The 14,217-nt window shown below is 38.0% G+C and overlaps 1 protein-coding gene across 3 annotated transcripts in view; it reads left to right on the forward strand.

Moving 5' to 3' along the window:
• The window catches only part of SEMA5A (semaphorin 5A), a 298,126-nt gene that overhangs the window by 215,861 nt on the left and 68,048 nt on the right, over window positions 1–14,217 (forward strand). For all 3 annotated transcript variants that reach the window (XM_017738722.1, XM_017738723.1, XM_008637204.2), the window contains 3 exons: window positions 325–442; window positions 5,700–5,881; window positions 8,010–8,153. In XM_017738722.1, coding sequence (XP_017594211.1) covers window positions 325–442; window positions 5,700–5,881; window positions 8,010–8,153 — 444 coding nt within the window. The remainder of the gene's footprint in view (window positions 1–324; window positions 443–5,699; window positions 5,882–8,009; window positions 8,154–14,217) is intronic.

Here is a 14,217-nt window from a genome sequence, read left to right on the forward strand (position 1 = left end):
AATTTTTACTTGGAGCAGACAATATACCTTTTTTATGAATTTCTGTAATTCTCTAGTAATTAAGTGCAACAGTCAGTCTAGACAGCATATCATGTATGCAGACAGAAATTCAGCTATGCACTTAAAAGAAATCCTAGCTTTGTGTAGGCATTCAAATTCATTTTTCCTCATTTTTTGTCATTTTGTCTGTGCCATACCACAACAGGGATCAATTTCACTATCTGCCTATGAAATATGAAGAGATGCTACATAGTTATTTAGAGATATTTGGTCAGTGCAAATGAAAATAAATGTCCCAGTGACCTGATTGGTTTTCATCCACAGTGCATGCATTGGATCTCAAGACCCTTATTGTGGCTGGGACATGGTGATGAAGAAATGCACAACGCTGGAAGAAAGTCTGAGCATGAGTCAATGGGAGCAAAGCATTACTGTGTGTCCAGTAAGTCCAAATACATTCATTTGTCTCCCAAAACCTTTGATTCCATGTGAATTTCATGATAATGAGCTGGCATAGATTTTTCAAGCTCAGAAAACTGCATTTAATGCCGTTTTCCTTAGGTTTTCCCATCAGATTTTAACAGAATACCTAGTTTCTTTTCTATTTCTTATCAAACTACTTATATGATAAAATTATTTAGAGTAATTTCAAAGGGTGGTTGTTTTTTACCTGTAATGTCTATTTTCCCACCTTGAAAACAAATGTTTTCTAAGATTAGTTATATTGACGTATTTTTCTCTGCAGAATTTTGCTTTGGAAAAGTTAATTCACTAATGGTATAATCTTTTCTTTTAGGATTATTATTGCTAGTATAAAAAGCCAAATAACATCTTCAAAAGTTCATGAATTGGAAGGGTGAATTCTATGAATTAAATCTCACCCAGATAAATGACAAAGGTGACAATTACAATAAACTCAAGGTTAATATTTGCAGTGGCTTAACACTTCTCTTTAAAAATTGTTCTGAATAAATGTAATATAAAAAAGCAGCAACAAAATTGATTTATAGCTTTCCTTTTAATGTGATTCTGGTGTTGTTTTAATTTTCATTCTTTTCCCTTACTCCAAAGCATGCAAAAAGAGGGTTAAGAAGGACCTTTCTTGTGCTACTAAGCCCTCTTTTTTTTTTTTTTGGAGATTGTTGCTGCTTTGTCCTTTTGCCCATGAAGAGGGAGCATTTCCAACTCAATTCTGCTTTCATTCCTAGTAAGAACTTCTTGATCTTGTCCCCACTCACCAGTGGGGCACATACATCTATTAACTTGTGCTCATATGGCGTTCATATTCTAATCTCCATGTGTTTAACAAGCGCCATTTAATATCTTGATGGCACTTCTCTCCCTTAAGCTGGGCTTTGTTTAGTGAACTAGAGATGTGCAAAATCAGTATGAAGGTCTTCCAGCGTTGACTTTGGCTCTCTACATGTGTTGCAGCAGCCTCATAGATACAAACACTACACTGATTCTGAGGGCCTTGAGAATGTGCTCCTGTGTTCTGACTGTGTTTGACATTAAAAAGCAATTTTTTAAGCGTTCTTTCAAGTTTTTAAAACTTTAAAAAAAATGTTTATGTCCATTCCTGTCCTTTGCATCCATCTTCTCACATAGAGGACTAATAAAATAGGCTTCTGTTGGATTCATCTGCATTAGCATTTGAGCTGAAATCAGGGGCAGCTTTGGGGGAAATACCATGATTACTGAAATGCCTTATTTTGTTGACATTTGCATGGGCAGTCAGCCTGCTGTGCTCAGTCTTTGAATTGTGGCACTAGGCCGTATTTTCTTTTGTAGATACAGAACATGAGGCCAAGATGGGGTAGAGGGAGGAATAATTTATAAAGAGTAATTCCATTCTGTTCCATTCAACTGGAAAAACAATTATTTAGTATCTATTATATGACGTGCATAGGGTATGGCAGTCTAGTCAAAGCAGAGGAGCACCTAAGGCTTGCTTAGAAAGTCAACCATAGCTGTGAGACTTAAACTGCTGATCTGAGATTCAAAGACTTAGTGAACCTCCAAAGAAAGTTTGTCCTTGAGCAGATTGAGATTGCGTAATATAAGGAAGATTCTAGAATTATCTATTTAAATTGAAAAGTGTGGGTTTACCCCTTTACTGTTTTAAAGCCTTATACACCAAGTAACACATTATTGAACAGGCTGGAAAACTTCATAGAAACTTTCCTCTAAAGTAACACTGTCTTCTGACAAACTGCAATTGATTACAATTTTGCTTAGTGAGGTACTCAAATATTTGTTTAATAGCATTTTTAGGTGCTGTGCTCACAGGATATGTAAGCCAAGATGTAATTAATTTAATTTTGTAAGGGACCGAGCTATGTGCATCCTTAACATGTGCTAGATACATTCAAGACACTGTTGCAGGCAGAACATAACAGAATATTTGAAACCTATTCTCCCCATTTTGGTCCCAATTGCTTCCCATATCTTAATTTTTAGTAAAATTACTCTGATCTTTTAACATTGTAGAAAGTTTTTTAGATTAATGAATGGCCAGTTTCTTCTAAAACTGGATCAGAGAGAGGTCTGTTTATACAATCATTTAGTTCAGAATAAAAAGTGTTACCAGTTGCCTTTGAGAAATTATTTCCTAGAGAATTATTCATATGGCTGAATACTTATAGGCACTTATAGGTAGAGGATAGAGGTGAATAGGAGAGATAGAAGAGTATCCGTGTTACCATCTCTGAACTTTGGAGATCACTTTTGAAAAATGTGGTTATTTTGGTTACCTTGCTTTGATTTAATTTTCAGTTTGATTTTTAGGTTATTGTTTCAGTTGGCATGAGTACAGCAATTGTGCATAAATATAGACAGTAATTAATGCTATGCACATATATGTACTTTGATCTTCATCCGGTTGGTCATAAATCCCTATTTTTCATCCAATATTTTTTATGGTAATGAAGCTTTGTTGTTTTTTGAAATATTTTCCATTGGGATGACTTGCAATCCATCACTTAAAAATATACTGACATTATCTAAGAGATTTTACAGGAAAAGTAAAATAATTTAAAAGAAAATTTTTCAGGATTTTGGTTTTGGTTTTGGGGGGGTTTTGGGTTTTTTTTTAATTTGTTTTTGTTTGATGGTTTGTTTTTTTAACAAAACTATGCAGCATGAAATGACTTTATTTTTACAGTTCTCAGAGAAAGTGTAGTATGGGATCTGAATTCATTAGCAGCTTCAGGAAATACTACAGACTCATTAAATTCTACAAAAAGTAATCTCAAACCAAAGATCTCATGACAGAGTTAAAAACTGTGACCTTCATTCAGAGTGCAGAGGCACAAAGCAGGAGGATGAGGTGGGTGCAGAGAGACTTGAGACATAGATGGATATTTGGAGGACATTAGGAGGGAGGAACAGTCTAAAGATATCTGCAGAAGGGAAAGGGTGACAAAACCGGGGCGGTAGAGAGGGAAAGCAGAGTGTAGCTGTGCAAGGATAGTACAGCCATGTGGTCTGATTGTGATTTTGCCCTTGAGGTGTCAGGTTGAGAAAGGTTAGTGGGCATGGATTCTGGTGAGGGCTGCAAAGGCCCCTTATCGGTACATTTTGCTTTCCTGCAGTCGTGTGAGGAAATTGTTTGATATCACTGCTGAAAGGGAGATATTCACAGAGAGACAGAGCAGGTGAGTCATGGGGAACAGCAGAGATCCCAGTGGGATGATCTTTGCAGGAGCGAGGAAAAAAAATGAAGAAAGAGAATATGTCATCAATTTATCTTTCTGAGTTCAAACTTTCAGCTATGTTTTATGTATACCTTGTCTGCCACTTAATATATATTATGGTAACCATAGACAACTGTAGCTTTAGTTTATAATTTTAGGTGCAACAATAAAGATGTTTTGATGCAGCACAGAAACAGAAAGCAGTAAAGGCTTTTTCACATCTCTGACATTATTAGATTGGGGACATAGATTTGTTAATTTATGGACTATAAATATTTGTTAGACCAGCAGTATAAGAGAACGGGTTTACTTGTCACTTAAAAAGTATTTCTTGTTGTCTTACAAAACCCAACAATGTAAACTCTACATGAGCAAAAGTTGGTGAGTTATTTTCAATAAATAGCTGTCAGCAGGTTTTGAAATGATGAATTATGGTTAAGTTGTAGCTGACAGAATATACACATAGATGTTCTTGGACAAGTGATATTTGTGAAAAATAAATTGTGAGAATTGTAATTAGTAGTGAAATTATGGTATCTTTGTCACAGTGGAAAGAATCAGCCAACATCCAGAGTGTCAGTGCAAACATGCCTTCTGTTCTAATTGAATCTCTTGTGTCTTCAAAGTATTTGTGAAATGTACACTTCTCTCACCACTGTTAAAATACTAAAAATAGTAAAGGGAGATACCATTTCAGATCAGTTATGACAATCTACTGCTGTAATTCCTGTTTCAATACATAAGCAAATATTAAAATGTTATGTTCTTACACATTTAATGAAAAAGGCATGACTACAACTGATACATATTTATTCTTACTAAGAGTGAATTTAAATGCTACTTAGCCTGCACTTGTTGGTGCTGTTGTCTTGACTGAAAGTTCAAATATGGGAAACAAAATGCAAATCCCTTAACATTTAAGTGAAAAAGTGGCCATCATTTCCATTTGGGATCACAGATTTGTCAAGATTAACACCTTGATAAAAGAATAATATATGTCTGTCCTTATTGGGAGCTGAATTTTCCATGTCCTCCCTCATTTTCTTTAGAAATTTCAGTGGCCATGTAGGATGCTGCAGTTTCCATTAGCTCATTTTGTTTCAGCTGGACAATAAAGATTTCTTATTGAATGTGTTACAGCTACTTGATGGAAACATTCCAGTCTAGATGAGAATGGTCTGACCCTTCCAGTCAGAAGAAGACTTGAGACCGTTCTCAGACCAGAGAATGGTCTGACAGTCTCTAATGTTTAGAGACTGCCGTATTTAAAACCACATTTCATGAAATGGTACTATATGGTGTATGCTTCAAAAAACTGTTTTCATATGGATATTTGAGTTTAATGGATCCAGTTTTGCTACCCTGGACTATTACAGTATCATAGAATCATAGAATTGTTTCATTGGAAGGGAACATAAAGATCATCTAGTTTGAATCTCCCTGCCAAGGGCAAGGACACCTCCCCCTAGACCAGGTTGCTCAAAGCCCCATCCAACCTGGCCTTGAACACTTCCAGGGATGGGGTATCCACAGTTTCTCAGGGGAAACCTGTTCCAGTGTCTCATCATCCTCATAGAGAATTTCTTCTTCACTTCTTACTTACCTTCTGCTGGCTCCTCCTTTTGATCTTGGGTTTTACAGTCAGTATCTGGGTTCCATTTTCACAGGAAAATTTTAGGAAGTAGGGAATACTGTCATCAGAAGACAATGGAAAAGTAGGCAAGCACAGTTGTGAAAAGTAACAGTTAGCTGTGATTACTGTTATTGTTATGGTGGTGGCATCCAGTGGCTCAGATTGGTTGGAAGTTGTGGAAACTATGCAGCTACAGGAGTAAAGGGGAGATCGCTGTCTGGAAGACATCTCTCTGCAGAAATACATGTTTCTAAAGTGGGGGCTTTTATTGTTGGTGGCTGAAGGCTAAACCTTCATGCACAGCAGAATAAAGAGGTTGTGTGAAGGAACTGTCAAGCTCAGGTAAGCTCTTCTGTTGTGCTTGTTTCTAGATGAGGAACCTGACAGTGGATGGACATTTTGGAACGTGGTCACAGTGGAAACCTTGCACCCACACTGACGGTGCCAGTGTTGGCTCCTGCCTCTGCAGGACACGCGTGTGTGACAATCCTGCTCCTCAGTGTGGAGGATGGCTGTGTGAAGGACCAACCATGGAGATTGCCAACTGTTCCAGGTATGCAAGACAATTTCAGGTTCTATCATTTGAGCTTTAAAAGTTTTTAACATAATCAGAATAAAATCTACCCTTTGAAATCTCACCTGAAATCTACTGATCCTGTTCTGTGCATGAAAGGCCAAATGGGACATTAGAAAGTTTCTCTCAGACTTTGTAGCAGAGAGAGTGAGTCAGAGAGCAAAGAGTCATTTCAAATGCTGCGTGCCAAATAATGTTGAGCTCAGCTAATTTTAACAAAAGCTCTGAAAGAAAAAAAAAAATCAGTGTTAGATAATATCCAAAGTATGATACTTTTTCTCAGTTCTGCAATTCATACAACTTTCTTTTCTGGAAGTTAGAATGGCTTACTTTTTTTGGAGGTCTCACATTACCATTGTTGTCCCCCATTCTGCCCTGGAAAAATGTTTTCGTTGTATCTTTCAGTTGTATCATGATAGCAAGTTCTATTATCAGTCTGTATAGGACTCTTTAGCCACTCTTTTGTCTTCTTCAGGCACTTAACCAGTCCCGGAGAAAATCAGTGAGAGCAGATAATTTCAGAGAGACTCAGAACATTACATATTTGGAACTGCCTCAGAAGTTCATGTTTAAAACATTATACACATACATTATACATACTTTAATTGCAAGATGAAACATATACTGGAGCATTCTGCTTATTTTCAGTGATTCTTTCTGCTTTTTGTCTTTTTTTTAAACACCACAATCACGTCATGATAGTGACTAAAACTGATTACATTTCTGCACAAGGTAACTGCAATCTCTGTAAGTGAAAATAGTAAATTTTAGGAAAATTATTAAAAATATAGCAACATATTTTATAACATCAGGTCAGGAGAATATAGAAAAGATAAGCGTGCTGTTAGTTACTGAACAATCAACCAACAGCTGGCAGGTTTAGAAGGGAATTTGGAACGTCATTTGGGACTGGATTCACATTCTACCTTTGGCATTACTACACTACTGTTTTACATCTTCTGTTAACACTGCTAAAATTAGTGAGCCACTATTTTAACTTTTGCTTTTATGACGAAACATCAAAAGCTCATTATAGTTTAGTTTTATTTTTCTCTATTTCTGTTTGTGTTCTCCCAGTACAAAAACTGCAAGCTCGCCCTTTAAAGGTTTTGACAACAGCTGAAATGCATCTTTTTTTTTGCCTAGGACAGGATATGGAATATCTAGGTCTATAAAATTTTTTCTAGGGTATATTGGGGAGGGATAGGAGCATCCTTTCTGGAAGTTCACAAATGCAAGGTACAAGGTGTAAACTCTGTTAGCTTTTCTGTTACATTACAAGCAAGGTATTGACATCTTATCAGAGTAACCTGTTGAAATTGAGAACTAATGCCTTTTAACGCTTACTTTAGTGTCATAGAGTCATTTAGGCTGGACAAGAGCTTGAGTCCAACCATTAATAAGCACTGCCTAGTCCATCACTAAACCATGTCCCCAAGCCCCACATTTGCAAGTCTTTTGATACCTCCAGGGTTAGTGACTCCACCACTTCCCTGGACAGCCTGCTCCAATGCTTAACAACCCTTTTGGTGAAGGAATTTTTCCTAATAGGCAATCTAAATCTCTCCTGCCTCCAACATGAGGCCATTTCCTCTCATTCTGTCACTTGCTAAAACCCTGGGAGAAGAAACCAACCCCCACCTCATTACAATCTCCTTTCAGGTAGTTGTAGAGAGCAATACCGTGTCCTCTGAGCCTCCTTTTGCTCCAGGCTTTAATCACTTTCCTTTTAGATGAGGTAGCAAAGTTTGACATTTTAATCTCCCTGAAAAAAATATGTAATTAAAAGTTAGCTTCAGAACATTGATACAAGAGTTTGCATGTGTAGTTTGCCCAGAACAAAGTGACCAAAAGCAACTAAATATCTTCATATCTTTGTAGTTCTTGTGTAAGGTGGTAATTTTAGCAGTTGCTGATTGCAAAGCATGGAACATGGAATATCAGAGCACCTTTATTTTGGTTCAGTATTCTAGAAGAAATGGAACACGATGCAGTATTAATGACTTCTACAGAAATATTAATAGGACAGATTCTGCTGTCAGTCACACCTAATCAGCCATTCGCTATGTATAACAGATGACAGAGCCTGAGCTTTTTATTCTACCAGAAATGGAGGCTGGACACCATGGACTTCTTGGTCACCTTGTAGTACCACTTGTGGAATAGGCTTTCAAGTTCGTCAGCGTTCCTGCAGCAATCCAACCCCTCGACATGGAGGACGTGTTTGTGTGGGACAGAATCGTGAGGAGAGGTGAGTTATCTTTTTTCTATTGTCTGTTTTAATTTCTTCTGAGCAGTTGCATTCCACAGGACATTTTCTCCTTTATTTGCCTTGGTTTCCCATTCCCTTTCCTTTCACTCTCTCTTCACCTTCACTGCTGTACAGTACAGTATTCCCATTAACAAGGCTGTGGGTCTGCAGCAGATCTTTCATCTTTCACTTAGCTTCATCCCTCCCAAGCCGCCTGAGAGCTCCTGGAAGTGCCAGAGAATTGTGCTGAAGCAATGTGCTGCTGTCCCTTGAGACCCTGAAAATTGATTCTCCTTGAAAATTGATTGCACTGTGTTTGGATTGTAACTCACCCAGCCTCAAGACCTGGAATTCAGAGCAAAATATAATAAGCTCACAGCACTATGTTACTGATGCTGTGAGTTCATTTTTTCTCTTGTAAATGAATTAAGCATTTCTATAACATGGAAGGAAGTTTCAAGGGCTTTGTTTTCTATTCAATAAGTAGGATAGACCTTGAACTCAGGTATCTTTAGTAAGGTTTCAAGCTTGGTGGGTCATTTTAATTGTTCGTATATGTTTTTTAACCCCTGAGCAGATCAAGTTAGCTCAGATTTTGATTTCACCATGTACTGCTTTGGCACCAGACTAAGTGTTTTGTCACTAGCTCAGAATGTCAAGTTCAGGCCTTTCATTCCATTTTACATGCAGCCTAATTACATCTCTAATTTACATGGACCCTACATGGATCTCTAATTTTTTTTGTTCACAGTTTTAACAGGAATTAAATATATTTTTAAATCATGCTAAAATATATTCAGATAAACTGCAACTCTTGTATGCGTTATGTTGTTTCCAGAGGCATACCAGAAAGCTAGATAGCAGAAGACTAGCATTGGTGTGAGAATTTGGAGTCCTGTAGCCATCCATTCCAAGAGATGTATGCGAATACGTTTCCTCCCAATATGCACTCACAGCTTACTTCAATGTTTCTGTATGGATGATGTAGTATCCTATATTGCTGTTGGATGTAAACTAAATTCAGTAACCTTTGTGAAGAGTTTCAGTGAGGCATTTAATTAAACACCAACTCTGGCATTTCTTCAGATTAGGAGATTCATTGAAGCAAGGTTGCATCACAGATTTATGTATTAATGGATCATCAGGGACCTGGTCTTTCTAACTCTGAAATGTAAAGGATCAGTATCACAGAACATGTGAACATTTCTTGCTGTTTCAAGGCCATGAATATTTACCGTTTCATTGCAGAGGAGAGGATTTTGTTATTTTGTAAACTGCTTTCTGAAAATAGGTTGCCCAACCAAAAAGCCTTCACCACCAAACATAAATCGTATCTGCTGTTATTTAGCTCTGTCCCAGCCTGAATAACAGTTATTGATTTTCCTGAACTGAGAAGTCAGCCCAGGGCAGGACACAACAAGACTAAATATAGAAAAAAAAAAATTTAGTTTTGAGAGACTTTTGGGTGATGGACTATAGATGGTAATAGTAATTGTTCATTTTAGTTTAACATGGAATAAAATTCTGACAAGAAGTTTCACAGAAATAAAGAAAACCATGAGAAACACTTTCTGAATTATAGGAGCATTAAGACAATGGGTGCACTTTACAAGCAGTTACAAATTGGAAATTGACTTATGATGAGTTGAAATAATAGCAGCCCAGCAGGATTGAATTTTGGTATGCAACAGTTCTGAAGGAACAATAAGCTTATGTTGCTTTGTTTTTGTAGCCTGCAGGTTATTTGTCCTTTCTGTCTTCATCCAGTTCAGAAGCAATCTGGGATGAATGTGCCTGTGAGTTTACTGCAGGATGCCTTTTTCTCTCAGAGTTCTTCTGTCACTGTTTCCTGTCTCTTTGAAAGACCCTTCACTCCCAATAGCCCTGCACCTTTCTCACTCACAGCTTGCTCACAGCTGACCTTCCTGCCTCTATCCTGGTTTTGTTTGTTATCCATGTTATGTCCTGATACTTTTAATTATCTTTTTATGTACTTCAATTTTTTTTCCAGAGGGTGTGGTAAGTTAGGAAATTTTGTCAAATAATTCTTAAAGCAGCTAGAAGAATGAGGCATCAGTTGTTTGCCAGGATTTTTGTCAATGTTAAGCCAAGTACTTGGATAAATTTTTTCAGAGCTGTAAAAAGCAGAAAGTCCTGGGACATTTGCCAGCCAGGGCCCATCCCATCACCCGCAGCAGGGGAGCAGGGTAAGCCTGGAGATTGTGACCAGATCCAACCAAGAGTTTAGATCCTAGGTGGCATCATGGCAATGAGAAAAGTCTGAAGTCCAGGTAAGAAGCTAAACCACGGGTCAGGGTTAGGATCAGGTTAAATAGAGCTTTTTGGCCCATTGTCATGGGTGGAGGTCCCAGGTGAAGATGGCTGGGACCGTTAGAGTTTTATGAGTGTCCTCATGGCTCTGCCAGCTTGTAGAGAGTTTTGAGCTGTGAGGGCAATGGAGTACCAGCATTTAGAGTAGTCTTATTCCACTGTTTCACTCTCATTGAGTTACATCTGCACCAGATGAAAACAGTTCCTTTGAGCCCAGTATAATTAGGCAGGCTGAACAAATATTACATGTGCAGTAACTCCTGAGAAACATTTACTGGTTTCGTATCCAAAGTGCCAATAAGCAACTTCTCAGATTTTCTCATTTAAATCAACCGATGTTTATAAATAGCCTAACAGTTTACTTTTTTAATGACCCAGCTCATATGTAAAATTAATATATGTTTAGTATTAGCAAAAATTTTAATTACTCGGTTTACACATTGTGTGCATTTGTCTTTGTAAACGTGCATACTCTAATCACCTGCACATGGTCAGGGGTATAAATAAAGGATTCAGTTTCCACAGTCATCTACATGCCAAACTTTGAAACAGCTTTTCAACAAACAGTGATTTCAGTAGAAATCCAGTACATAACTCCATAGAAAGCAAACACAGAAAAGGCAGCGTATATCTGAGGTAAATTTACCTCCAGATGTGAATGCACATTCAGCTTGAGAGTATTTGTTCATATGTTAAGAGCTAAATGTTTGTCTAAGATATATTTGTTTTACCTCATGAAAGCCATGATCCTATCATGGCTAATGTATCAGGCAGCTTTGTGCTTGCTGGCCATTCCCTTGAAATCAATGGCAATATTTGCCAATTTAAAGCATTGAAAGTAGGTTAAACTGTTACATGCTCTGCTGCTAGAGGGCTGTGTGGGAAGGGGGGGAAAGCATTTGAGACACAGCAGCAAATACTCGTATTATAAAGCAAATTCCCCTTGTAGAGGTATGTCAGAAGTGCAGCTGATGTGCATTTAGACAGAATATGGAGAGGGAGTAAAAATAACATTGTAACAAAACTAATCAGAAAATAATTTTGTAGTTAAGACTCCAGATGGAAGACACCCTGATGAATTCCTTAGGGGCTTAATATTACTGATTTTTCCTGTATAAGAAATATTCACTGAAGCTGCTGGAAATTCTCTAGATCTTCATTTATAGAGTCTGTAGTATCCTGTCTTGACATTATCATGGAGTGAGAATGTTTGTCCTTTCTGTGGAAGATGCTGTAGTTATGGCCTCATTAAGTCCACTGGTCACCCTCCTATCTGTGCAGAAATGAGGGACATTAAAATGAGAATCCCTTGCTTTCAGTGGATGTACTTATCTTTTATTACACAGGAAAGAATAGAAAGAAAAAAAAAGTGGCAATTAGAAAAGTAAACTGGCTGCAGACGAGGAGTAGATGTTTGAAAGCCCTGGATATTTTGGGGTGTATAAAACTATTAGAAGCAGTACATATTGTCACATTATTTTGTACACAGTTCTCAGCAAACACGCAGCTTTTAGGCTTGTTTCCATGAGAAAGAAGAACTGCTGAGAGTCAAGAGCCTGCTCTGTGTAGCACTGCTTGTTTCTGAGCAGCATGAACAAGCCCAGTCCACTTCAGCAGGGCAGATTAAACACCACAAGGCTTTTGGCTTGCCTGCGCTCCCATGGATGTCTTGTCTTCTGGGACGTGTCTGTTCCCATCCACCTTGCTTTCTCTGCTATCTCCTCTTCCACAGAAGCCCCTGGGACCACGTGCCACCTTCCACAGTCTCTTGGATGGGTATTTCTGTCAGTGTAACAATCTCAATCCAGGAGGGCATGTGTATGTTGTGTGCCTGCCTTCAATTAAAGGAATTTGGCATTCCCATCAGCCTCGGTATAGTCTGTGTATCCCAGTAAATCACCAGCTGGTAATCATGACTGCCCACCACAGAACAGTATATTGCATAGGAAGGGGCAGACAGGGATGAAGATTAGTTTGTTTTTCTTAAACACATGGTAGTATAATATCGTTCAAAATTAAGAAGTATTTGTTTAAATAACATCTCTCTGTGGAATAAAAAGGGCATGTTTGTAACTGTCATGCAGTTAGCTTGTAGTACTCAGTGCTGGATGGCAGCACTGAAATAAATTGAATAAATTGATGTCTTACTAAAGGTTGAGCTCTTTATAGAAACAAGAATTGTAATGACAGTTGTACTGAAATTGTAGGCGTAAAATTTACTGTAGGCACTAATAGCTGTGGATACAGCTGGACAGAGGATATTCACCCTTCCCCCAGTATGACAATTCCTTTATTAGGGCATTTGAACTTGGGTTCATTTCAAGGGAAATGTGAAGGGTCGCTGTACAAAATCCACATTTCTCTAGGTTGTTCTCCATTCTGACCTCACTGCAGTTAGGTTAAGGGAGAGGGCAGTGGTTTCACAGATTCAAGTTTCTTGCATTGCATGTTTTGTTGAATTACTGTAAAATGTTAGCCCTGTGGGTCCTGAGAACAAAATTAAGATGGGAGGAAAGAGCAAAAGGGAAAAAGGGTTGCTGAGTGACTTGAAATGCAGCCAAGGACAGATATAATGAAACTTGGCTCAAAGCCCCATGCTGTAGCACAGTTCTCAAAGATCAATTGCAGGGATGTCTCTAGCTGTGAAAACGTACCTGATGTTTTCAGAGGCTGGCTGGCTGAAATGAAAATAAGATTCTACTTGATTGCTGTGTTGGGTTTTGGTTTGTTTTCCTTTTTTTTTTGTTTTCCTGAAGATAAAGGAAAAAATTGACTATTCTGCTGTTGACTTTTTTAAAAAAAACCTGTTTCCTAAATTGAAGTCGTTTGCATAGGGATTTTAGGGCTTTTTTTCAGCTGCATCTTTAATTAGTGTTGGATAACAGAATTGCCAGCCCTTTGAAGTGCTTACTGAGAAGGGTCACTGTTATTAGGTTTCTTTTCTGTCTCCTGCTTAAGTGAGAGAGTGGGAGGTCAGGCACATAGACACTAAAAGAGCCACTGCACAGTGGCATGACTGTTCTCGAAGTTGAGATCTGTCATACCTAACTTCAGGTGTTCATGAGTGTGAATGTTTATGAGTGAGTCAGGTGGCTGAACTTCCACTGTGGTCTGTAAAAATTTAGTCAATACAGGCTGTGGAGAGCAGTAATTTGTGTCCTTCTGCTGTATATTTCTTAATTTCCTCAAATCAATCATTCTAGTCTCCCCAGCTTGTATTGACAAAATTTCCATTGGCAGTAATGGTCGCTTAGATGTCAGTGTCTCATGTAGCCTTTAAAGCCAATGAAAATCAATCTATACATCGAGGGGTGTATTTATATGACCTTTGCTTTAGGGTGACATAAACCATATTTTTAACAGGGCTGTTTCTTCCCATGAGCTGTTGCTCAAATTCGGATGACTACTTCATTTGTAGATAGCTACACTGTGCATGCCTTTATTTTAAGGCAAGACAAGTTCCTTAGTTTTACTTTTGCATGGCTGAATATTGGTAATTCTCAGCTTCATGGCAGACGCTTTAGCCTGTGTGTGTGTCCCAAATTAACTTAACTCCTCTTCATAAAGAGCTGAAATTATGCAAAGTATGTACTAATTTGACCAAATAAATGCTGATGTTACATCTATATTTTATTGACTACACATTCTCAGCAAATGATCACAGAGAGAAACTCTCACACACATTCACATAAATGACTGCATGTGATAAAGAATGTGTGCAGCTGCAGTTCTA

The sequence above is a fragment of the Corvus brachyrhynchos genome, unplaced genomic scaffold, assembly GCF_000691975.1.
Source record: "Corvus brachyrhynchos isolate BGI_N302 unplaced genomic scaffold, ASM69197v1 scaffold23, whole genome shotgun sequence".
In the NCBI taxonomy this organism is placed as follows: domain Eukaryota; kingdom Metazoa; phylum Chordata; class Aves; order Passeriformes; family Corvidae; genus Corvus; species Corvus brachyrhynchos.